At 37.9% G+C, this 27,065-nt stretch overlaps 1 protein-coding gene across 2 annotated transcripts; it reads left to right on the top strand.

The window, feature by feature from the left end:
• LOC104317529 (desmocollin-2) lies at positions 1 to 27,065 on the top strand. 2 transcript variants are annotated; one of them, XM_069779229.1, is made up of 17 exons: positions 1 to 282; positions 2,876 to 2,960; positions 5,569 to 5,771; positions 6,244 to 6,369; positions 7,618 to 7,773; positions 8,712 to 8,856; positions 10,099 to 10,265; positions 11,936 to 12,070; positions 13,359 to 13,544; positions 15,022 to 15,281; positions 15,499 to 15,641; positions 17,418 to 17,633; positions 19,261 to 19,494; positions 21,533 to 21,654; positions 22,949 to 23,185; positions 23,800 to 23,845; positions 23,930 to 27,065. In XM_069779229.1, exons 1-16 carry the CDS (start codon positions 244 to 246, stop codon positions 23,833 to 23,835), a joined length of 2,490 nt encoding a protein of 829 aa, XP_069635330.1. In that variant the 5' UTR covers positions 1 to 243; the 3' UTR covers positions 23,836 to 23,845; positions 23,930 to 27,065. The 2 variants fall into 2 exon arrangements, with proteins under 2 accessions (XP_069635330.1, XP_069635329.1); XM_069779228.1 differs by lacking the exon at positions 23,800 to 23,845 and having other exon boundaries at positions 6 to 282; positions 23,930 to 27,062.

Here is a 27,065-nt window from a genome sequence, read left to right as displayed (position 1 = left end):
AGGGGGGGTGGTGGAAAAAAAAAAAAAGGAGTAATTAAAGTCGCCGCCGCTGCGCGCGGTCCCACCCTCCCCACCGGCCGGCTCTTCTGGCAGACGGGAGGGGACAGAGGGAGACGGCCCACGGCGGAGACGCGCCACCTCCGCCTCCTCCGGCACCGCCACCGCGCACTCGCTCGCTCGCCGCGGCAGCACCGACGGCGGCGGCTCCCGCCTTGCGCACCCCCCTGCGCACCCCTGCGCACCATGGCCTCCGCAGCCCCCCGCCTCGTCCTCGGCCTCCTGGTGAGTGAGCGAGCGAGTGGGGCGAGAGGGTGGGCGCCGGGGTTGCTGAGCGGGCCGGCGGCGGTGCGCGGCCGCGCAGCCCGCGGCGCTCTCCCTCCGCGCGGCGACTTGCTTCAGCGCGGGCGCGCGGCGCCGAGGAGGACTTCGGCGGGGCTGATCTCTGGCGCTCTGTCCCCGGGACGCTTTCCCGTCCGCGGGGCCGGCGCTGGGGTGCGGGCGCAGGAGCGGCCGGCAGCCCGCGCCCCGCGCGGGGGAGCGCGGCGGCTGCGCGGCCCCGGGGCGCGTCTCGGGGTGCCGCGGCCGGGACGGGGGCGGGGGCGGGGGGCCTCGGCGGAGGGAGAAGACCGGTAGGTTGTTGGGTTAACTCTGGGTCGGGCGGCTCTGGGCGCGTGTCGTGAGGTGACGCGGTGGACTCGTGCTCCGGTCCGTCGTGCTGCTGCTGGTCATTCGTAGAAAAAACTGTACCGCGGCTCACTTCAGTTAGGTAGATCTTCCTCCTCGGCTTCCCCCCCCGGCGGTTGTCCCTTTTCCATGGGAAGGGTCGTGCGTATGGCGTGGAGTGTGTTAAGCTCCTCTGGAAGAGTTGGCCGTGCATTGAACAATTTCAGGGATTTCCTTTACTTTGAATTTACCGTGTTTGTACGTAATTATCTGCTACAGAAGGGCCATCGGCGGGGACAGCGGGGGCGTTCTCGCTCTCTTTTTCTTTCTTTCTTTTTTTTTTTTAGTGGATGAGTGATTTGTCTTTTGTTTCTTACCCCCTTTCTTCCCTATTATCGTTGCGCTCACGAAAAGAGGGCAGGTGATCGAAAAGAGGGCAGGTGATCGTTTGAGCCGGAAGGAAAAATACTCGGCAGTGTTGAAGCACTGAATTTATTATTTTTATATTAGTTATATATGCACATTTTAATGAATGTGTTACTATTCCAGACACTGTGCGTGCCTGCCTTTGCTAGGATATTAATAATAAAACCCAAAGAAACCCAAGCGAGTTTATTCATACATGTAATTAAAAAAAAAAAAGTGAAATTCCCCTGTCAAGTAGAAAAAAACCAACACCCAAACCCAAAAAACTGCTGAAGTGTCTTTTTTGTATAAGGTGAAAGGACATCACGGCTTATTTTTACCTGGTGTTTCCTCATATCTTGACATCCACAAATAACTACCATTTACACTGGTTTAACTCCTCAATAGTTCTTTGCGCTGACATCAGAGTAGCTTGGCATTACTATTTCAAAATCAGACGTCATTGATTCTTAAAATATCTTAGAACAATGTAATAAGATATTGTGCTTTTAATAACTTAAAAACTAATACAGCATCTATCAGGAGAGAGTGTCTGTCTAATAAGCAGGGATGTTTAAATTGCTTTATACATACATCTTTTCGTATCTGTATATAAATAACGAACAGTATGAAGAGCTTTTATGATGTAGACACAGCATTTAAATTGCTTTAATGCAATGATTAAATTCCACATTTCAACTTCATTTTTTTAGCTGTTCATAGTTTTTCTAAAGGTTCCTAATGTCCTAAAGATTTTAAAGTATTTTTATTTAAATATTTTCTTAATAAGCATCACAAGTAATTTTCAGAACTTCCATTAGGCATTTACTTTTTTATACCTTTAATCCTAAAGGTATGCGCAAAATAAAAATTACTTTCCTTTTTGCTAGACTTTCATCCTGAAAGAATAAATGTACTTAAAAGGGTGACTACATTTATTTACATTTCTCTATTTCTTTGTTTAATTGGCTGTGTGATTTTTGGATTACAATTTTAAACATCTGGATAGAAACTAGGCAAGATATATATATACACACACATACATATATGTATAATCTGAGGTCAGGGCTAAATTTCTCTGTGCTGAGGAAAATCTTTGTACCTCCATATGATTCTTTTTATAAAAATGCCTGGTTATCTACTGCTCATTTGAATTTTGAGGAGGGCCCCATTTTGTAACTGGTTATATGGGAGTGGACTGCTGTGATACACAACATTTTATTTATGTCATATCTAATTGGTGAAGCTAGATTTAATTAGTTTGTTGAGAATGTACTTTGAAGATGCAAAGTGATATGGAAGTGCAAGTGTCGTCATGGGGGTTTCATAAGACACTTCTCCCTTTAATGTTAAGCATCACCACAGTTCTAGCAAACTGAGTGTTGATGGATTGAACCTTAATACTTAGAGACGCTGGATCTAAATTGGCCAAGAATGCTATTGGAGAGAGTGCATGGCGAAGCTGTATTTTACCTTTCCACTACTAATGTAATAGTGTAGTTGAAATCTTCTAGTCAAAGGAAACTCTTGCTGTTAATGTCAGCGCTGCCGTGATTTTAGAAGAAAAACAACCCACAAGCCATGGACAGATCCAGGAGCAGTAGTCAGATCTTGTTTCCAGTTTGAAACTTTACATGCTATGCTGCATAGTACCTGAATTTTTAGCTGAAGAGTGCTTTCCGTGCCATTTCACTGGCTTGTCTTAAAAAAACAAACAAACCAAAGGCAGCTTCAGTGTCTGTAGTTATTATTCAAAATACCATATAATTATTATTTTTTTTTCCTGATTTCTTAATTTGTTTTCTAGGTACTGAGTTTGTGCTGTGAAGCTTGCAAGAAAGTAATTTTTCATGTTCCTTCTGAACTAGAGGCTGACACGTTAGTTGGCAGAGGTGAGAAACTGCAAGATGCCTGTCTTAACAATACAACATTACACCTTTGCTGGAGATGCTGTTAACAGCGAAGGAGACTTTTTTTTTAATGGAATGAATGGATGACTGGACAGCCAGTTAAACAGCTGGATCAGCCTTTTTTATGAAGGATACGCCCTGTGTTTGTTACGGATTTGAACACTGGCTCCGTGCATCCATTTGACTTTTGCGTAAACAGCTATTGTCAGGTTACAGTATTTATTTTAAAACTAGAATGGCAGTTTAATGTTTTTAAAATTTGGAGTTTAGGGCTTAGTGTTTAATTAAGTCACTTGATATTCCAAAATGTACCCGTAACCCACAGACCCATATGAAGAAGGCAGTAAGTCATTTGGATAATGGAAAAGAAAAAAAAAAGAAGACAAAACCACACAACCAAGCACTCAGAAGCTGCTGATCTGTGAAGCACGGATGTGACCGCTCAGCAGTGCTGGGGCATTCAGGGCACGCAAGGGGACGCGTTGCAAATGTGCATTCGGTTGGGAGGGTGGTCCTGTCTGACTGGATGGTCTGTCTCGGATTAGGGTGATGTGCAGGTGACTGAGAGGAATAGGGGAGACCAGAAAACAGCCCACTTCTTTTTTTTCCAGACCAGCCTTTGAAAGGCAGCTTTTCAAGATGTGGCATAGGAGCTGCTCCAGGGTTCTGTACTGCCTGAGACTGAATTTGAGAATTCAGAGGTGCCCTGTGAGAGTCCTAGGACAACAGAGCAATATGCTCCAAATCTGCGATCCTAATCCACATTCCTACAGAAGGAACAAGTAAAGTGGATTGGTAGTTCATCATACTACAAGTGCTCAGAAAATCTAGCCTTAAAAATGAAAGTTCATCGACCTTACCATGAAATTTCAAAATGGAAGGTTGTTACAGTTGTTTTTTTAGCATGTTCTCAGAAACTTTAGCATTTCTCTGTGTAAATAAACCTGTTTTATATAAAAACAAGGCTTCATGTTATTACAGTGCTGTGAAAGAAATTGCATAACATTGAACTTAAACTTTTTTTTCCAAACATTGAACAAAACCTTTATAGTTTGAATGACATTAATTAAACATTTATTGAGAAAGCATTATGTATTTTGCATTGATACAAGAGCCATAGCTTGACAATAAAATGAGTCAGGATTTTTCTGCTTGTTGTAAGATTTTTTTATATTTCTGACTTTAATGATGTATATGAGAGGCTGTAAAGAAAAAAGGTCCCATGAAGCTATAGCTAACTGAGCATAATGTTGACTCGCATAACCATCAGAAACAAAATCTCCAGTTTGGTATTTTTGGAAATGCAGTGCTGTAATATGCAGCAGTGTGAGACACCTTTAAGTGAGGCAGTGATGCTCTCTTCAATACTAAATTTTCATTGTACAGATTGACAAGGGAGAGGAGTCACTGCTGCACTACTGTAGAAAGCCTAGGGAATATTTAATTGAACAGTTAAAAGGAAGTCTTAAGAGGAAGGGAGAAATCACATCATATTTAAAATTATGCTTCCCATCTTGAATTCTTGAAAGGGAAATGAAATTTAGTTTATTGAAAAGATCATCTACATATATGGGGTGAAATTCTCAATCTAGTCTACTCTGGGAATTTTGCAATCAGCTTTCACAGAGCATGGTCCCATCCACTATGATATCATTAAACAAGTATTGAAAAGTTTTGATTTTGAGAACATGACACTAACACCTCTTGTACTCTGCAAGGATCATTAGTTTAGAGTTAAGGTCTCTGGCCTGGCCTTCATATTTTTCAGGTGCCAAATCATTCTTGCTTAGTGCCGTGGTCCTACTGCAGTTCATTATGATTATTCTGATTTCGCTTTTTCTCCAGCTTTAGTGCTGAATTACTCGCTGATGACCCAAGTTTACTGAAGTGCGTTAAAGTGTATTTCAGCCACAAGTGATAGCAAATGCAATAAAAATACCTGAGAAGTATGCTGAACTTACCTGGTACTTCCTATAAAGTGCATGGGATTCTATCATGTACATATTAAAAAATTGTGAATCGTTTGTTCTAGAGTTAGTCTTTATCTTTCTCATCTGTCTGCCTCATAATTTAACGGCCTTTGTCCTCCCAAGACTATTAAATCACATAGTACCAGTCAGTGCTTTCCTCCTGAGGGCAAAACTTCCAAGTTGTAATATCTCCCATTAGGCATTTGCATTAATTAATCATCTTCACTGATTTGTGGGGCATTGAGCACAAGGCAAATGTAATAGCTACTGATCCAATCATGAGTGTGTCAATAATTTTTTTTGCATTTAAATGTATTAGTTCATCTCTGATGCTTCAATAATTTTACCAGTGTAACAGTGTCTTGTCAAAAGATATCCATGAAGTACCCACGGCCTTTAGGAAACACGAACAAAAGAGTGGAAATTCATGTAAACTTGGTCAAATTTGAGTGCATAAATGGGTTCTAGAATCTATATTTGTGATGCTTAAATACTGAATGACCAAATTTTTGAAGACTCCATGTGTCAGTAAATATAATTTTTACTTAGGGAATTTTTTTTGTTTTGTGAGGGATGTTATTGTTTTGCTGTTTGAGTTGTCTGAATATTTTTTCTTACAGTTGATTTGAAAGAATGCCTTCAGTCTGCAGAGTTTATCAGTTCCAGTGATGCGAACTTCAAAATTCTAGAGGATGGTTCTGTGTACACAACATCTGCTGTTTCTTTGTCTGCTGAGAAAAAAACTTTTACCATATTACTTAAAGACATTCAAGAACAACTAGAAGAGAAAATACATGTTAGCTTGGTGGAAGATGAAAAAAAGGTGAGCTTCTCATTTAAGATACCTTACTTATTTGAAATACTGTTTCACAAGGTACAGCTTCATGCTGGGTAACTGAGTTGAATTTTGGAATTCAAATAGTCAGGCAAAGCACTCTGGTGTAGAGTGTATTTTTATTTAGCAGTTGTTGATTACTGTGTCACTTAAGTCAGCAGACTTCCTTTCTGAAATGGGAGATGCTAGCAAGGAGCTTAATAAGGAGTGCCAAGAATCTTAAAAGCCATGTTTGAGGAATTAAAGCAGATTTTATTCGTGCAAAGTATTACAATGAATGGAAAAACTCTTGGAATACTATCACAGTTATAATCAGAAGTGAAGACCTTGGAAAAACAAATGGTCAGTGGGAGAACTGGAATGGAGGGAAAAAAGTTGGAAACACAGGACAGTAGTTAAGCAAAAATACACACAGTTAAGAATATATGTATATATTCTTACCTGTCTTTTTGTCTTATAGACCCAGACACAGAAGAGTAGGCATGCTAGAGATACAGTTCTCAAGCGAACCAAAAGAAGGTGGGGCCCTATTCCATCTGTTATGATAGAGAACTCCCTGGGACCTTTTCCACTACAAATACAGCAGGTATATTTTATATGTATCCTAATTTTATGACACAAGCTAGTTTTGCATGTGACTTTTATCATAAAAGAAGAACAAAAATGAGTGCTCTGATACTACTGATGCCATTCCTGCTGTTATTCCGCTGTCTTGTTCTGTCCTGTTCATTGTGTATCTTGTGATCTTGTAGCTGAAATAACTTGTGATCATAGTTGCTGGGGTGAACTGGAAATGTGCAAAAGTTGTAAAAAGGAGGGAGGCATGCTATCAGAAGAGAGCTATTTGGCCTGGAAATCAGCGAAGTGTGTAATTAAAAAAAACAGCAACCCCCCGCCCCCCCCAACATTGCCTAGAAAAAGGTTTTGTAGACACAGAGTGGGGGAAGTTTTACCTGCATGTCTGCATCCTTTCTGGAGCTCGAGGTGTATACCTGTAGCATTGAAGACTGAGTATGGCCTATATTATTAAGAAAAGTACTTACTGTAAGAAAGCAAGTAGGCGTGAAAGAGAAATGCAAGAACTAAAGTTATCATAGGTCCATCTAGCCTTCACTAGATTACAGAGTGGCTGGTAGCAGATGTGTAGAGACAAGTGTAATAAAAGAGTCTGTGCAGAACAATCATTTTTCTACTAATCTTACCTTCCTAGCTTCTGGCATTCAGTAGGTAAGGAAAGTATTTGGGGAGGAGAGTGTTTATAAATAGATAACAGCTAATGTTACCTCCTTGGTGCTTGTAATGAGATGCAGAGAGGCTACCTGAATTGGCATGTCTCTGGACTATACTCTAGGTGGTCTTCTTTCCCTTCCCTCTCTTTTCCCTTCCCTCTCTTTTCCCTTCCCTCCTCTAGTTGCAAATCACATTCTCGATGAGTGCACTAAACCCAAAATCTCTTGAATGGGGACAGAAATAATAAGCCGTCTGTATCTGAATGTGCCTTGTATGTGCAGTATTCTAGAGAGATTAGATTTCAAAATAATTTTTTTTTATGCACACTGTCATTTCTTTAATTGTTCGATAGTCCTAAACATTTCTGAGTTTGAATTAACTACTCCTTCTCATGTGCATGCATTATAAAGGAAGGCAGTTACATAGCAAGCTGTTCTCCTATTCTGTGAAGTTTAAGCTGCTAAAGAAGTAGAATTAAATCAAGTTTTGGTTTTGGTTTTTTTGAAGAGTTTCTGCTTGTGCTAAATATGATCATGAAAAGGGGAAAAATATATTAGAATTATGCTGATATTTATCCTTGGGCTTAAAAATGTGTACTTTATAGGTCCAGTCAGACACAGCTCAGAACTACACCATTTATTATTCTGCAAGTGGACCGGGAATCGATCAAGATCCAAAGGGTTTGTTTTACATAGAAAGAGAAACTGGAAATATCTTTGCTACTCGTGCAGTAGACCGTGAACAATATCCAAGCTTTCAGGTACAGGCCTAAATTGTGTAAACACAATTAAATCTTTTTTTTTCTGTCATGCATATGTTTGAAAGTAGGGTTACAGGGGAAACTGGGAACAGACAAGATCTGGAATCAGCTCTCTGTTCTGAGTAATATCTTTGGTGTTGTAGAGATGAGATCAGTGACAAAGAAATAGCTGGCCATCTCGATCTTGAGAGTAGTTTTGCTTTTCACTTCTTAGACTCTAATTATATCATAAATGTAGTGAGGTATTGGATTTGTATCACTTTTGGGAGGAGTTTGAAGTTATCCCAGAGTTTTTCAGGGAAGGTTGGAAAGGTCTGCATAAAAAAATCATGAGAAACTCTAGATGGCTGTGGTTTTTTGAGCCTCTCTTTCTCAAGCTGTTCAGGTTTAGTATTTTGTTAACAAGGTACACTGCTCTCTCTACTGGCTGAGAAGTGTAAGAAGGCAGTTAGTAGAAACAAACAGCTTCTAAATAGTTAGGTAATTTGCAGTACATATTACTGCACTTTATTAAATTATGTTGTAATGGGCAAATAGTTTTGCTGTTGCTCTTGATTTTCTGTTCTAATTTGCAATATTTAAATCTGAATTTTTGGTAAGGCTGAGAGTGCTTCATACACACCTGGAAAAAAAAAAGTGTTCAAGAGACTTGGCAAAAGCGTTTGACAGAGTTAGGGGAAAAAAAAAGAAAATAATTCAAATACTTGTAGTGTGAGGAATGGAAAGGGGAAAGATTGGAAAGCATTTAAAGGTTTTGTGTTGCTGTCATCGTAAGGTATCAGTCACTTCCCCTTCCATGTGTCTGAAGAGCCTGGTCTTGAGAAGGGTATGCTTGGTACGCTGTATTTCATTTTATTGACTCCTCCATTGAACTAAAAGTGTAATAATACTTCATGTTGCTTAAGCATGAAGCAAATTACTGAATTTATGTCTTACAGATCATTTGCTTTGCAACCACTCCAGATGGTTATTCACCAGAGGTACCACTTGTGCATACAATCAGGATAGAGGATGATAATGATAATGCACCATATTTTACACAGGACGCTTTTGAGTTTTCTGTCCCTGAAAATTCCAAGCCTGGTAAGAATTGTTTTAAATCAGGGAACATAGTTACCACTGCTCAGCTCAGTTATGTACCAGTTTGACTAGGTGTAATCCTGCCTTTTAATCAATTTCAGTGGGATTTCCTAAGGAGTATTTCCTTACAGCAAAAGCTGAATTTGCGAAGAGCAGCTCAAGATTTCTTAATGGTTAGAAATTCGAAAATGCCATCTCAATCATAGTGAAAAGTATTGTTTAAAAAAGAGGTTTTTAAACCCAGATGATTCAATGTTCCTAAAACGGTGTAAGAACTTCAGAACATTATTCTTTTCATTTTATCCAAAATCACCTGTTTCCATAAAATGTTTTGATTGATGGAACAGCAGTTTTTAACAGATTAGTTTCCTAAACAAATAAATCGGTGGTGTTCTAAGTTGTAAAATGCCTTTGATTTAACTTAGAGTACTTGTCTGAGCTGATGAACTAAGGTAGGACTTTTCCTGGGAGAGGGTGGCAGGGGGAGAAAGTCTTGCTTCTGCCCATACCTGTAAAAGGCAGGGATTTGCCTCTTACTGGCTTCACGTGTCTGTGTAACAGAGGACAAAAGCGGGGAGAAAGGTGGACCCCAGAGAATAAGGAATGCAAAAGCCATGGTTTGCCATTCCTTGCTCATCTCCTAGGCTAGGGGTATAGAGTGCGGAAAGTCTAACTTGCTTCACAAAAAAGGAAGTAAAGTGTCTTCCCCTTCACCCCAAAACACCAGTTGCATTTTATTCTCTGAGCTGCTCTACTTCTTACTGGGTGAGTTACTGATTTAAAGTGAAGTTCCAAAACCACTTGGGCTATAAGGATGAAGTACAGCAGCACTCCCTGTGAGGCAGTACTGCAGTTTGAACCATGTCAGAAAGCAGCAAACCTCCCTCTCCAGCCCCTGCCTGCAACTCCTCTTCAGCTGTGTTTGGGATGCTCAATTAGAAGTCACTGTCAAAAACACTAACTGAAATCCAACCTTTTAGTATTTCTTTTGATTATTCTTTCTGACAGCTGCAATAATTACAACTTGGTCTAAGAAGGAAAAAAAAATAGCCAGAGGATTAAAATAGGCAATTTTGCACTATTATTGTATTTTTACTATTTACAATGTTCTTAATATTATTTTCATTTAGAGCTAAATGACCAGATAGCTATTTTCATGTATCTAAAATAGAAATACCTGTTCAAATAATTTTTGATTATTTACAGATTTTTCTGGAACTAAAAATTGCTGTATTATGTTCACAGGTATAGTTGTTGGAAAAGTGACTGCAGAGGACAGAGATGAGCCTTATACTCTGCATACTACGTTGAAATACCGCATTGTGTCACAAAACCCACCAGTAACCCCAGCATTTTCTTTACATGGTGACACAGGTGTCATTGCTGTATTATCACCTCAGCTGGACAGAGAGGTGATCTTTCCTGAAGTATCTTTAGCTGTCATCTAGCACACACAGATAGCTTCTTAACTCTGAATTGCTGGCATGGGAATCACCAGATAAATCTTTCTGTCACCCTTTTTTTGTTTCCTTCTCTAAGGAGCTTCCAAAGCTTTCCAGAGACCTGTAATTGGTCCAAAGAGTTTCTGCATAGATCTATCATATTCTAGCTAATCTTGGCAGGAGACCTCCCGCTGCTCTCCTATTTGACCTATGGATCAAAAATCCTATGGATTTTTACTCTTCCTCTATTCATGAATCCCATGAGCCACTGTTTCCTCCTAATCAAGCTCCATTTGAGGTGCTTCTTGCTTCTTTACAGGGAAGATGAACCAACTTTTCTGGAAGTAGTCAGTCATCCTATACTCAACAGAAATATCTCCAGTATCTGAAACCTGAACAGTAATTTTAGTTCCTAAAATTAAAGTGCAAACCATTTATTCTCATCAGCTAGCTTGCAAGTAAATAAGACACAGGAGGTTTTTGTTTTTATTTTATTTGGGGTTTTTTTTTGGAGGGGGATAAAATGTGGGAGATTGTTTACGGTAGAAAAATTGACAGGCATGTGTAATGCAAAATAATATTTCTAGCATAAGACAGTCATTCTAGAAAAAAACACTGCTATGGGTGCATCTTTTTTGAGGATAACAAGAGTCATATTCTGGCATACTCGTGTTGCTTCATGGCTGAAAATCCACATTAGCAGTGTGTTGCAAAGTTGTGCACTTGCAGGTACGCTGCTCAACTTTTTTTAACAAGAGAAAAATGCAGTGACTGTGAGTATCACCATGACTTCTAAGGAAGCAATCACAGTGACTACTAAGGGAAGGAAAGCTTGAAAAATGAGTCCACTGCCTATCTTTTAAGGATAAACATGTGAAGTGGAACAGGAGATTTCTTTCCTTCACCTGAGAAACGTAATGCTACTTTCAGGCATTTGGAACTGGAGTTACTGTCTTGATTTAAACTCGCGCGTTTTGTGCCCAGTCCCATCCTGGGTCCCCCTTCCCTAGGTTGTTCAGGTATTAATCAGGCTAAAAAAAGCCTTCAGCTGTCGTGACTCAAGTCAGGTATTTAAGTGGGCTGCTTATCAGTGATCTCCTTGGAACTGATAAGGGCACTGACTCCTTCGTGCCAGACCCTGCCAAATAGCAGACGTTGCCTTGTCATGTATAGCCCAAACAAAGGCTGATTGCAGCACCATTTCTGGTCATCCTCACTGAAATAAGACACATGCACTGAAACTTTTTACCAGCTGGAAACCTAAGGGAATACTCTGCTGCTCCAAAGGGAGACATAGATAGCAGATGGAAGTGCATTGTTTGTATCTTCCAAAATATCAGGTATTAGAAAATAATGCTGACATTGTGAGAAGCTTTACTGGATACAGGATATAGCACAGACATTACTAACAGATGCTGAACTCGGTGCTGCTTAGCCACTGAAAAATATTTTACTTGTTTTCCTTTTGGAACTGTAGGGAAAAAGCCCCAAAGCTAATTGCCACATTTTGTAGGAGAGCACTGAATTTAGAGCAGAGTTGGGCAACAGGAGTAAAATATTTAGTTCTACTCTTGTGTGTAACTATGTCATTAAAAAAATGAGTATGTCAAAATTCTGTATGCTTTTATTCATCTTTTCAGCTGGTACCCAGTTACACTTTGTTAGTTGAAGTGAGAGATATGGCAGGTCAGCCTTTTGGTTTGTGCACTACAGGAACAGCTGTCATTAAAATTGAAGATACAAATGACAACGCACCATCCTTTAAACAGTTACAAGTAAGTCTTTATAAATGAAATGCCTGTAAAAAGGTTAAAAAAAAAAAAGACTATTTTTATCCCCTTTCTAATTTCTTGATGGGCTGTCCCTCAAATATGAAGCCTAATGCCCTGAGACAGTTAATGCCAATATAGATGTTTGAGAATGCCCTGTTGTTTGTTGTGCTGTTTGGTAATTTGAGCTATTGATACATTAGTTGTTTTGAGTCATTTGCCTTATGTCCCCTGGGAGAAAGCTTGACTCATTCATTCACTTGTGCTGTAATGCATAGTCTTAGAATTTAACTATTTTTTAACCATAATTTAACCATAATTTAACCATTGTCAGGGAGGGGACAGATTGATTCCTAAGCATTTGTCATGACCTCGTTACCATTTGACCAGCTTTTGGCTAATTCTGTGTTGCAAATGAAAATATTAGTGTCAGTGAAGTAGATGCAAGGATTTTCACCAAGATTGTTATACTTTTCCACCTTTTTCTTCTACAGAAGTGTTATTTAAACCCTTCTTGTTCACCAATAGCTATAACTCAGCCTTAAGTCTTTGCTTATTGCAGCCATCTGTGTTATTCAGGACAGAGAGTATGTCTCAATAACCATGTATACTCCTCAAATACCACAGGAGATTTTGTAATACGAAATTTATGAATAATTCGTTATCCATGAGGAATACATGTACCATATCCTTTCCCCTCGCTACTGTAGAACATAATCAGTAATATTAATTCAGAATCACTCTTACCTGTGCTTCTTGAGCTTGTACAGAATAACACAGCTCTTTAAAAAGATTCAAAAATAAGAAGAAATCCTTTCATCCTTTGCCATCCAAGTAGAGATATATTTCACCCGTCTTGGCTTTTCTTCAAGTTCATGTGGTTTGTTTATATATATATTTTTAATTTACCCCAATGCCTTTTCTAATGCTCAGCTTTATCATGTTGTACACAAATTAGTATCTATAGCTGATACAACTGAAGGGAACTGTGCTAATTTACCTTTCCTGAAAGGAGAATTCTGGACTTAATTATGTCAGTGATAGTTTGAGTGTATGAAGGAGCTGAGATTTCAACTGTGCTGGTGGGAAAGGTTTACTGTTTCACTTAGGGTGTAAGGGAGGAGTGGAGGAAGTATGCTAGTGTGTGAAAACAAAATAAATCATTACAGCAGCTTGGTAAATTGACCCCTTAGGTTTAAGTAGTCTTATTTAAATACAGTGTTCTTCAGTTCTGCATCGTGGAACAGTATTCTCTGATTTAAATTGTTTTGTTTTTTTTTTTTGATACTCCAAGTATGAAACACGAGTGGAGGAAAACAGAGTGAATGTAGAAATATTAAGGGTCTCTGTTGTTGATCTTGATGAACCTGGTTCGCCTGGCTCTGGGGCAGTGTATGAAATTATAAGAGGAAATGATGATCGGTCCTTTGAAATTACAACAGACAAAAGCACGAATGAAGGAGTACTGTGTGTTGTTAAGGTAAGTAAAAATGGAACTGCTAGAGGAAAATTTATGTGTCTTCAAGTGTTGCTTTTAAAACCAATAATCTAGAACTCATTTTTATTCAAAGAATATCTGTAGCCATCATGCAAATCATGCTTTCTTCCTGACCTGAACTGTCTTCTACAGCAAATTGCAAAATGCACTGCAAGTGAGGCTTGTGTGTGGTACGTACCCTACAAAAACTCATCTTCCAGACTACTCCTCAGTTTTGTGTGCACAGATTTCAAGGAATTCCCTTTGGTTTGTCATTTCAGAAGAGCTTGGTGCTTTTGCTTGGTTCCACAGTTGGGAATTGTTTAGACTTCGGGATGTAACTGAGGAATGCTTCATGGCTGGGTTTTTAACAGAAATGGGAGTGTGGCAAAGGGGCTGAGGGATGAGCACCTCCTCCAGTCTTGTTCTCTCTGGGAGTTGTTTAAACTTACTAACTCAGCATAAAACTCTCCAGGTTTTATTTTGCAGGGTAGTGACTTTAGGTTTTTTTTTCTGGCGTGTGAGGGAGTCCGCATACACACAAGACTATGTGTTAGTTCAGTTACTTGTTACACCCGGTACTTTACAAGTGTGAGGTAAAAGGACCACTGTACCTGTGCTCCAGCATGTCCCTTTGACTGTTCATGCCTCTTTTTCATTATCTGTTAAAACTGCATATAATAACAGGTAACTTGTAAGGAGCAGAGAAGATTGATATTAAAATTTGAAGTTGTAAATTGTAAGGGTAGAGATGCCAGTTAAATTTGGGGTTTTTATTTATTATGTTTTTTGTTGCTGGTAATCATTAGAGCTTTTTCTAAAGCTATGTCCCTGGTATACAAACCCAGTTGAAATTTCTTATATTTAGTATAATGCTGTAATAGACTAGAGAGTATTATGACTTCAGGATATAAATAGCTCTATTAAAGGCATACCATGACCTTGGAGAAGTTGTCTGAAGAATAAATGGTAGATAATTTCTGATCAACCCCACAAGTTCAGATGTATTTGCAATGGGTGAAGTCTTACTAGGAAATAAATGTAGGTGCTAGCAAGGAGCATGATTGACTTGTGCTGGAAAGGAAGTATATGTAACCTAAAATAATGGCCAACTAGATATGGGAGGAGAAAATCCCCCACCACATTTAATTCTTATCTCAGTTCTATTAGTAATTGACTATCAGAGTATTCATCTAAAATTCTACAGTGGTGCTGCTTACCTTACTAGGGATAGTTCCTCAGGTTCTTTTCTTTGACTAACATAGAACTTAACTTTTTTTGTTTGTTTGTTTTTTGTTTTTTTTTTTTTTAAATCATGTCCCTTTACTATGTCTCAACCTGGGTATTCCAGAAGGATAGCTGACTTCATTTGTACATAAATGTGGTACAGTTTTATCTATTTAATAATTGGGCAGTGAAACCAGTACCAAGTTTTGTATTGGTTTGAAAGAAAAAAAACAACACCCCACCTTTGTTACAGGGACTGGACTATGAAAGCGCCAAGCAAAGGATCCTCGTGATTGCAGTCAACAACGAGGCACCCTACATGCTGGCACCACATTCACAACAACTTTCCCAGAGCACCAGCTCTGTTACAGTGCATGTTCAGGATTTGGATGAGGGGCCGGTGTTTAAACCCTGCCAGTTACGCCTAGACGTTAAAGAATGTGAGGAGATTGGGACAAGTATCGGGAGATACCTAGCAGAAGATCCAGAAACTGGAAATAGTGAAGGCATAAGGTATGAAACAATGTTACCTACTAGTTTATTTGGAGTACAGCATGGGCAGGACATCAGAAGGGGGAAATAGTTGTTGATGCTGTATATATATGTGTGTGTGTGCGCGTGCACACACGTTAAGTGTATATGAATACATGTATCTATATATGTACCTGTACATATACATGTGTGTGTGTATTTGAGCTCTTTAACTAAACAAACAAATTATTCTTGACAGCTACCGGATACCACCTGGCCAATGTAATTGGATCAGCATAGGTGAAAGAACAGGTGAAGTCAGAACCATTAAAGTCTTGGACCGAGATGTAGGAGAAATGAGACGAGGTCAATGCAATATCACAGTCCTCGCAGTAGACAGAAGTGAGTACTGAATGTTGCTGGTATTCTTTGTGGTCTGTAACAGATGTTTATGTGCAAATTTAGTGTGGGGACAGCTATACTGGTTCAGACTAGGGGCACACCTAGTCCATTGTCTTGTCTTTGGGATAGCTCTATCAAGTGCTTAGGGAATATTACACAGCAGGGAAAGCATTTAAGAGATCAGGATAAATTCTCAATGTTTTCAAAAGTTATCTGCTCCCACTTAAAATCCTTTGTTAAGTTTTAAATTGAGAGATTTTCCTGTGGACTGTATTCCTTTTATTTCCTGACTTTTTTTTTTAAGTGGTAGCACCTGGCAGCTGTGAAGTTGGCAACAGAGAAGTAGGGAGAGAGAACTTTTTTGGAAAAAGGTTGTTGACCTTGCAACTCTTACTGCTTCCTCCTCTGTTTGACTTCTTGGTGTCTTGTTTTGGAAACCCTTAATTTAAAAGGACCTCCTAAGAATAGCTGTATGCACTGCTGTATGTTATTGCGTTCTTATTCTCAGTCATCTAGGTTCTGTAACAGTGTTCACACTATGTGTGGCTCAGGTGACAAGCTCTTACAATTACTGTGATAGTAAAGGAAGGGTTGTATATTCAGATTCTCATTCTAAAACACGTTTTTGTTCTGATTTAATGTGAGTAATCATCTATTCTTTCTGATTAATTTGGGTATATGCATTAATTGTAGGAAAAGACATAGTTTTACCTCAACATCATCTAGCGTCTTTTCCCTCAACATCATCTAGCCAAGAAGATTAAATACACCTTTCACTTCCCAAATGCTAAATGTAGCAAATGGATTATCAAAGAAGAATGTTAGGCTTATAGGTCACACTTTTAATTCTAAAATATGTATCTTACATTAAAAAGGAAAAATGGACTGCCTCTATAAATCCAATGGCAGGATTTAGTTTGAACCCTTATGTGCTTAAACATCAGCGGAAGTAAAGAGCAGAATTTTGGAGGCTGCTTTACAGCTAGAAATTCTGACTGTCCGAAGCTTGGATATTAAAATTAAATGTAAATAATATGAATATAAAGTGCTTAGAACTTCTGTTGCATATAAAGTAAATATGATGTATGCATCTGCAATCAGGTATTTCAAGAGAAAGTTTTAAAAAGTAGACTTGATGGAATTTCACTGGAATGCATATACAAGCATTGACCATTCCTGTATTGGAAAAAATGTAATTAGGAGGGAGAATTCATTCACTGCTTGCATGTAGACTTTGGTAACATAGTATGTGTCACTGCTGAATCCTGCTGTCATGGTGACTCAGAGGGAAGAGGACAGGACACTGTTTCTGAAAGTGTTCATGTTCCCAGGGGAAGTGAGGGTAGGGAAAGTGTAATTTGTTTTCTCCTTCCAGAAGTAAAAAGGCTGGAGACCTTCACTTTCTGCTTTTGACTCCCAGTTTGGCTTAGCATCCTTTACCCCTAATTTATGGGCTCTTTCTCCTCTCATCCTCCTGTTAGAACAGTATCTCTCCCCACACAGATACACACGCTGAACAAAATACATTGTCTGCACATGCAGAATATGGAGCTTTGGGAGCTGTTGATCCATTCTACAACCAGCCAAGCGAAGAGAAGCAGCCGAGAGAGCTGTGAGAAGTCCCTCTCTCTTTTTGGCTGAATCAGCAGCTGCTCTCCACCCTACTTCTAAACTTGGATATTACAGTTGATGATATTTCATTGTGGAAGTTTGGACTAGAAATAAATATGTGAATGTTAGAAGTAAGTGCTAAAAGTAGTTATTTTTATCTCCTAGATGGAAAAACAGGCACTGGAACAATTCAAGTTTTCATCCAGCCTGGTAACAAGAATTTCCCACGAATCACTAAAACCGACTATATAATGTGCAGAGACAGAAAACCAATCTGCCTTACTGCACAGGATGGTGATGAGTCTCCTTACAGCACACCCTTTGTATATCGCATAACTGACCGTAGCTTGGCTTCCATGTGGAAGATAACTCGACACAATGGTATGTTAAGACTTCCCCCTCCACACTTAGCTGTAGGTTGCCAGAGGAGACTTTGCTACTTCTCCCTTGGGTGGGCTGTAAGAATAGATTGGATGAATTTATGTTTGGAATTGGTGTAGTCAGTGGGGCTAACAAGGCAGCTCTGATGGTCTCTAGCAGTTCCTCAGTTTCATTTGCCTTACAGATCAAGAGTATGCCAGAAATAAGGGGGAACAGCTAAAGTATTCTTTATCTTGGCTGTCCTGGGTTTGAAACAGTTTGCAGAAATTAAGGAGGTGGGAATGTTGGTATCACAAAGGCAAGGAGAAGGATATTGTATTCTGCCTCTTAAAGTGTAAACAAGAATCTATCCCCACTGTCATTGGGTCAGCAATCAGCTTCTGTCTGAAATTACGATGTAAAAAGGTTAGGCGGGAGAACAAAAGCCCATGTAATGCATTGCATCAACACCTCTGGAAAAGGAAGTATACGTTCGTAAATCAGAAGAAATTTAAGAATGAAATGGCTAATACTCCAAAGAAAAATACAACTTTTCTTAGGCTGCTATTATGGTGGAGAACTGGAAAACTGAAACTTTACCTAAAATTGATTAGAGGCTTACTAAAAAAATCCTGGCAGTTTTTTTTCTTAGTACTGCTGTCAGCCAGCACATTTTTGGTGAAGCTGAGCTGGGTGAAAGAAAGCATTACTATCCCCCTTAATATATTTATATTAATTTTTATAATTTTGATAGAAGTAGATAAAGAATTTATTACCAAAGGAATCACTGTTTCCTAAAATTTGCTGGTATAAAAAGTTATAGCCAATGGTGGTTTCTTGGTGGGTGCTAGATGATGGCAACAAGAGCAGCACAAACATTTGCTACTATGTTGTCATGAATTAGCCTGAAAAGCATCTGATTCTGAAGTGTTCAGACAAACCTTCACTAATGAAGGGCAAAAGAGAGCAAAATCTGAGAGCAAAGACATCCAAGAGTTTCAAGGTTTATATTAGGCAAATTGAAAAAACATTTTAGATGGTACATGTTGCTTCATATACCTCATCATAAAGCAACCATTATGTACATCAGTGCCTGTCTTCTGCATATTTTTTACAAATTATTTCTTTCACCCTTTAAAACACGTGGTCACTAATCATTGCCACTAAGCAGGGCAACAGATTAAATGGATTTTACTTCCCACTGGATATAGCCATTCCCACTGAATATAGCAATTGAGCTAAAGAGTGGAAGAGGCATAAATTAAGCTTATGATTAATTATTCCAATCACACTACCAGAAGTCCTCTTAATAAATGTTGGTTTAGTTGATGGTCTTTACTAGTAAGCCCAAATAGTGTGATTTACTGTAATGAACTGAATCAGCTTCAGAGTTTCAACTCTTATGTTGTCAGAAGGCTGTATAAGATTTGCTTTTTCAGTTCTAACATTTAGAAGGTGCTGAAAGTATAAATCCTTCCAAGATGTAGTTTTGTGTCAACACACTTAAGCTAGCTTTAAACTAGCTGATGTGGAACTGGAAGCAGTATAGGTGTAAGAGAAGGGAAGTTCATGATGCGGTCGCTTTTGTGACAACAGAGTTTCAGGTATTGTTAACATTAGATCTGTTTTTGTCTTTTTTTTTTAACAGATAATTCTGTGTATCTTTCACCAAAGGGTGATACTCCATTTGGAATATACAGTATTCCTATAAGTGTGATTGATAATGGAGGAAGGGTAGGAGAGAACCAGGTAACAGTTAACCTCTGTGACTGCGTTACTCCAACCGAATGCAATACCCAGACCCGTGTACTTCCTGGTGGAAATGTTACTCTTGGTGTATGGGCCATCCTTGCAATGATCTTAGGATCACTATTACTGCTGTGTAAGTATGCTTGGTTTTTTAACATGAAGTGCAAAACACTTAGTTTTAAAATTAGCTGAGAGAACCTGATGCGAACTTGATTCAAACATTTCTTTTTTTATTTAGGCAGTTGTATAGCCCTCATCACTAACTTAATGTACCTGCTCTGTTTGTGTCGATATCACAGGCTTTTTGCTCTCATCTTGTCCTGTAGTTACTGTGTGTGGATTTTTTGTTTTTTTCTTTTAAGTACATTTTATGTAAGATGTTCTGTGTATTCATGTTAGCAAGGCCAAAAAACCTGCATGAACTGAAGTAGGATGAGATTTGTAGTGCTTATCAGATCTTGTCTTGGGCGAGCATAGTGAAGTTTGTGAGTTTAGTGCTGGTTTTGGGATGCACATTTCTGTTTGTAGGAATGCTGAAGTCAGTTTCCTAGAGCTTTTTGTGACCTTTCTTGTGTCATGGATTAAAACATGGAGTATCTGAGACATTGAATTTCGCAAGGGATTTTACAAAAGCCAGTGAAGGCCTGTGTTGAAGGACAGGTTGGATACTTCCACAACAGACCAAACCCTTGAATACATGTTGTGTTACTGCAGTTGCCCAAAGATTAACAGATTTTCAGCAGGTTAATATTGCTGTTAAGGAGTGAGGCTGTGACAGTGATACATAATAGCAAAGTCAGGTCATTTTTTTTTTTTTTTTATTGGAATCAGACATGGTCTGACTAACAACATCTTTAAAAACCACCAGAGGACAAGCTACAGTAACAAATACTTCAGAGTTTGGGGGTTTTTTTCTTCTTTTTTTCTTCTTTTGCATTTTTTCTGTTAATGATCAACCTGTCTTGCCTGTGTTCAGTCTCAGCTAGCTGTTCTTACTCAGGTAGATAGAACACTGGGACCTGCACATGTTTTGAAGATTAGATAGATCCATGTTTTATCTAAACAGGGCAGTTACCCAAATTTGTGTTATAGCCCAGAGGTGGAACTTTCAGATGTGGGGATGCTCAGTAGGGGGACTGTGTGAAACGTCAGCTAGGTTTCAGTCACTACCCCTTGACTGCATTCCTCCCAGATAGACCCATTATTTTATTGTGGCTAGGTGTTATCCTGTGTATCCTCTGCTCAGTGCTGTCATGGATGTTGTCTTCCCATCTGTCAGCATCAGTAGGTGATCTGCCGTAATCACTGATGCAGATCTTGCTGACGGCTGATAGCTGCAGAAGCTAAATGAGCTTGAAAGTGGCTCTTGGCCAATTTCCACACAAGTTTCTATGTTGAGAGATCAGATTGCTCAGTGGGCAGTTAGGCAGAACTGTTCTATTCCTCGTGGGCTTCCTTATTCTTGCGCTATCAACTTGAGAAGGAAAGAGTGGTTCTCTGAATGAAATGTTCAGTCCTTTGTTTAGGAGAGGTATTAGTTGCTCATGATTCTTTTATACAAAGTCATTTCTGGCTGAGTCTCCATGACAACACAAAGTAGCATTTTGGGAGGAATAAGCTGAATATAAGGAATTAAATAAGATTGTTCTGCAACATAATGTTTTAAGTCCTCCAGGGTTCTGCTGACCTTTTCTGTGAAGCAGAAGTTTCTGGTATTGGGACCTTTAGCTTGCATGTTAATTCCTTATGATATAATTTGACATCTGTGTATTCATACATGAAAGATGTCTTATGTACAACCTTGTTGTAGGCATAAGACATGATTTTTTTCCCTGGATTTGGTTTAAATTTTTTACTACTGTGAAATTTTGCAGTAACAGTGTTTTCATAAGCGATCCTTGCGTTTCTTTCAGGGAAGCCAAGATGCATTTTAGAAGAATGAAATAGTTCAACAGTGTAGTGAAAACTCCATACAATATTTGAAAAAATGTGTGTGTATATATACAGTTCTGAGTGTGGGCATTTTTTGGAAATAAATTATTTTTTTTAAACCATACTTGATGCTTAGGCATTTAAAAAAGCTAATACAACAAAATTCATTATCAGACAGAAGTAGATACCATTATGAGGTAAAGTTCATAGTATCTTCCTCACTTACTTCTTTTCCATAGTAATCCTGATCACAATTTGTGGCTGCTGTGGCTCGGGGGTGATGCACAGGCATGTGACTGATGATTGCGCCAATCACAATTTAATCATTTCAAATACAGAAGCTCCAGGAGAGGAAGTGATGGTATGTTGTCTATTTGCTTCAATGTAGAAACACACAATTAAGATGTCCATAGCATTTCAGTTTGAGAACAGGACTACCTGCAAGTGATTTAGTAAGGGAAATAAGCAATAAATGCAGGGATCATTAGATGTGCTTTGCTATTCAACAAGAGTTTGAAAATTCTTCCTTTAGGCAGAGTTGGTAGTACCATATATATTTAAACATATCCTGTAGCTGTTAGACTGGCTGCTTGTAATTATAATTTGGTTGGAACTTTCAGGTGAACATTTTAATCACTTGAGATATTTTCAACTATGAGATTAGATAGAAATTTACTATTTTGCCTATGTTGAATGTGTGCTTATGGCAAAACCTTATCGCTTTTCCTTGGAGAAGGATTTTTAAATTTAGCAGATAGTCATTGTAAATTACAGGTACAATTTCTGCCTTCCCCTGAAAAATGACCCCAAATGCAGTTGATTTTTGAGCCAGTGGTAATTGAACAGTCCATGTTAGTAAAATACATTCTTGCTTTTGGCATCCAAACTTTTTTAAGATTCAGTTTACCATGAACATAGTCCAGACCAGGACTGCGTTCATATAGAAGGACTTAGCTCTTCAGACTCTTCCCCTTCTCCTCTGTCCCCCACGCCCTGACTTTGTCCTCCCCAAGAAAAGGAGATTAGTTTAAAAACCATTGAGTTTACTTCATGTTGAAAACCAAGAAATCCTAATGGTGACAAATGTCAAATTTCTTGTTGCCTGTGAAGCATAATGTGGTGCCATTATAAACTGATAATGTAGTTTTTAATGTAGTTAGTATGATCCCATACTAGTTTTTTCCATATTTCACTCAGTGTACAGACTTAATGTGTGAAGAAACAGAATGAAATTTATCCATAAGACTATATATCTGGCTTAATGGGTTACAGGCTGTTGACTTTGAAAACCAAACATTATTTTCACATGATAATCCGCATGCTAGCTTCTTAAATTATAGTACAGCTTTCACTGGGATAAGGATTCAGTTTTTGGATCTCATATCATGTTTAAATGCAGATTTATTCCCCCCGCCCCCTCCCTTGTTGTAGTATACTTTCCAAAGAACACTTATTGACCTTTATACACTAGGTACTAAGGATAACTTTTTGTTCAAAATATCACGGTGCAAAGCTGGAGAGTTTTCAGTTTTCAGTATTGACAGTTCCTGAATGCTGTTTCATCTTTTGAATGAAAAATAAAAAAAAAAACATCACTAAAAAAAATTAAAAAAAAAAAAAAGTAAAAGTATACCCACTACTCCATCTTTTTTCAGGATCACAATATAATTCCTCTACAAAATACAACTGATCAAGGAGGATATGGAATAAAAACAGGAGATCAACAAACATTTGAAATGGTAAAAGGAAGAGGACATACCTTGGAATCAGTCAAGGGAGGTGGACATCAGACTCTGGGATCAGTTAAAGAAGGAGGAGGACAGGCTATGATGGATACGTGTAGATACTCGTACTCAGAATGGCATAATTTCACACATCCTCGTTTAGGTGAAGTAAGTATTCTGAAACTTTTTTCTGGAGTGTAGGTTATGGTCAATATATGCAGACTTTTCAAGGAAGATATGTATTTGTGCTAGAAAGGTGGCTTTCTGGTTTTGGTTTTGTTTCGTTTTTCCTCTCCTTTGCTCCCCTGCATCCCCTTTGGAATATTGCCCTTTCAAAAAGTCATCCTTTACATGTTTTAGACCTAGGTGTAAAGGACTTTCTTCTCCTGGCTTAAACTATAGGCAGTATGCTATTTTTCATTTAGAATAATTCTTTTGTGAGTTTTTCTGAGAATGTCTATTTGCTTTTATTCTAACTGCTTGCTTTGTACTAAGTTAAACCTGATATTTATCTTAGCAATGGTGCAAGAATGAATGTACAGTATTAGAAATGTAGTTACTCCATGCTTTGGAGATCAAAAACTCTCACTACTTGCCTAACTAGTTATGTGTAAATCAGTCTTTAAATTTCGAGTGGATTTTAGTTGCTTGACAGGTTATTTAAACAGGTTCTTCCTCTTTTATTGTTACATACATGATTAGTAGAAATTATTTCTTTATTAAATAGTTATATTTTGTAGTCTTAATGATATAGACCAATCATGTGCATTTTTTGTATGTAGGAATCCATTAGAGGACACACTCTGATTAAAAATTAATCAATGAAAGGTAAATCAAAAGAAATTATTTTTATGCAATATGTTTAGGATAACAATTTAAGAAAATAATAAGGTGTGTTCTCTTCCTATGCAGAAGGTGCACCTATGCAGACAAGATGAAGAACAGAAGCACTCTGAAGATTATCTCCTTTCATATAACTATGAAGGAAAAGGATCCTTGGCTGGCTCTGTAGGCTGCTGCAGTGATCAGCATGAAGAAGAGGCACTTGACTTCTTAGATCAGCTGGAACCCAAGTTTAGGACATTAGCAGAAGCATGTGTAAAAAGATAAATGTGCCTTTCACAGTGCTGAAAAAACCTGTAAATAAGTGGCTGTCATACTTTTGTGATATTAGGTATTTTGGAATTGAGGGGGGGGCAGAGGCTTGTCAAAATGAATATAGACTGGTGAGAGTGTAAGTAACCTACTTGTACAACAATTTTTTTTAATCTCTGCTGTCCATCAAAAATAAGGGATTAAAAATACTTCTTTAGGCTATGTTAATATAGTAATGCTAGTTTCTACTTAGTTTACATTTCCTATTCTTTGTGATTCCTTAAAAGGCAAAACTTGGTATTGTCCTTTTAATTAATTATTCAGCTTCAAAATTTTGTTGCATTTGGCTTTGGAGAAGGAAAGCTTTTTAACTCACTGTTTCTTTGTTTTCTTTTAATTCTGTAGAAATAAAAAAAAAGCCATTACTGGTGCATATCAAATACCTTGTTAATTTTTAACTTATATGAACTGAGATACAAAACACTTTTTCATTTTTCACATAAAAATACTGATGAATACATTAGAAAACTTTATATTTTGATTGAAAATTAAATATATATATTGTATATATGTAAAATAATATTCAAAAATATATTTTTCTCCTAATGGGTTACCACCCATCAAACTTGCTATCCTAAGGGATTTATGGCATCACCACATAGGGTATCAGCATTGTATGCGAGTATATATTTTTCTTTTAAGGAAATAAAAGATTTAAAAAAAAAAAAAATCAGGAAATAGGGGTAACTGTCGTACTTCAAATGAATACAAGACAAATCTCATGTTTACTTGACATAAGTTTGTACCTCAGTTTCTTGTGAGTTTTAACATAGTTATCATTGCAGAAATGATGAACACTGCCAAGAGTTTTGTCCAGTGTAGCTACCACAACCTTTTTTACTTGCCTTGTTAAAGACTTCATTAAACTGTTTCTGTAAGTAGAACTTGACAGAAGATACAGCTCAAATGGATTTAGCATACACTGCATTAATAATGTGTTTTAAAGATAGCTTTATTTGGGATGCAAAATTACACTGGGATAAACTGTCTGTTTTGAGCGTATTATGTGGTGGTTGTAGAGGTAAGCATTTACACAGATCCCTGGCAGAAATCATCTGAATCCCATTTATTATTTTACTAGATTAAGCATACATATACACTATATATATATATATATATATATATATATATATATATATATACAAAACTCTGAAATAACTTTGGCAGATGAGAGTAGTGAGACCTGAATGCTGCCATAAGCTATTTCTGGAATTCAGCCTCTGCTTCCCAGGTTTTATATATTTTTAATATTTGCACTCCTGGTTAAGTAATCTGTCCTCTGCACTCTGGGAATTCTCTTGTGCCTTAAAAGAACTCTTCCTGCCTATAAGAAACTTGTGCAATTACTTATTTCTGTTGCTATAATTCTGCTTTTAGGTTTTGCTCTGTAAACACATGCCTTAGGGAGATATTTTAAAAATTTACTATAGCTAATGATCTGTAAAAGGAATTATTAGTAACAACAAAGAGTCATGCTGCTCTAAATTTCAGTGCACAGCTGCTGCTGACTTCCAGTGGTTGCACTTCATTCCACACAAATTACAGTCAGTGAAAACCCCATAATATTATAAAAACTTACCAAAGTTATAAAATAGTACTTTTAAAGCCTTCTGTTTCACACTGTAAATGGGCTTCAGAATCTTTCTGATAAGTAGCTGTGGTTAATAACTTCATAGACCAATGTTAAATGTATTGTAGTCTATCGTTTGAAAGTGGTGATGAATTCATCCTGAACTAGGTACACTGCCCATGGTAAGAGTGACAGTCACCAGCAGCAAAATACTGCATGAGAACCAAGGTGTTACTAACTTTATTTAAATAATACATGCTAACTCTACACTTCTGAACACTACTCTTCTTTAACATAAATTAGTTTTGCTGTACATGGATAGGCAGATCTGTGGCTGATGTAAGTCAGGATACTCCTGCTGATGCCAGTGGAGCTATGCTGACTTTATGCCAGGTGATGATCTGTCCCCTAGTAATTTCCTTGCTTCTTTGTGCCTTGCATCTTTACTTATTGGCTATACGCTTTTTAAGGTAATGTTAATGTCTCCCCCCACCCCCCCCGCCTTTTAATGTTTGGTGGGTTTGTTGTTATTTTTTTTTTAAATTATATAAAAATCCTTTAGTTCAGAAGGACCTAGGATAAATAACAGAATGCACTCTTTTGAAAATTACTTGGGGGGTGGCATAGAGAAGCCTCTGGAAATATGTTGTCTTTCCTCATGAAATGTAATAGTAGTACTGTTCTAAAAGAATAGACCAAATTTGTATGAACTTTAATTGAATTGGCATTGGCTATTTTAAGTAGATGGTCACCAACTTTCCACTCTGGAGTTAAAATAATAACTTATTGAAATCAAAATAATGTTTTCTAGTCTAATTCACCTTAAAAAAGTTTTCATTTTTTTCTTTTACATTTCAACAAACATAGATAATTAGTTACTTGCATTTTTTGTCCATTTTTAAACAAAGCATGAATTTGGAATCACTTCTACTTGTTTGTCTCATTTAAGAATTAAAGTTCTGAACTGAACCAGCTATTTCTGTAAAACCAAGAGTAGAAAGGTAATTGAGATGCTTTAAAAAAATGAACTGTAAAACATTATTTTCATTGTATCTTCCAGTCATGTGAATGAAAACTGTGTAAAGCATTAAGGTTTACAAATACTAAGTACCAAATAACATTTGTGTAAAGCTTTACAAATGAAATGTTTTAGAATGTGTAATTCACTCGTTGTTACTGTCTTGAATCACCTTAAAAATTGTGAAGATTTGTTCTCTTCAACTAGTTAACTTGCAAACTATCTAGTTGTGTCAACATTATCTTAACATCATGTTTTAGGTATATTTTGTACAACAGTGAGTAATAAATTTTTTGCAAAATAAA

Source organism: Haliaeetus albicilla, chromosome 3 (assembly GCF_947461875.1).
Source record: "Haliaeetus albicilla chromosome 3, bHalAlb1.1, whole genome shotgun sequence".
Lineage (NCBI taxonomy): Eukaryota > Metazoa > Chordata > Aves > Accipitriformes > Accipitridae > Haliaeetus > Haliaeetus albicilla.
This window is presented reverse-complemented; position numbering and strand designations above follow the sequence as displayed.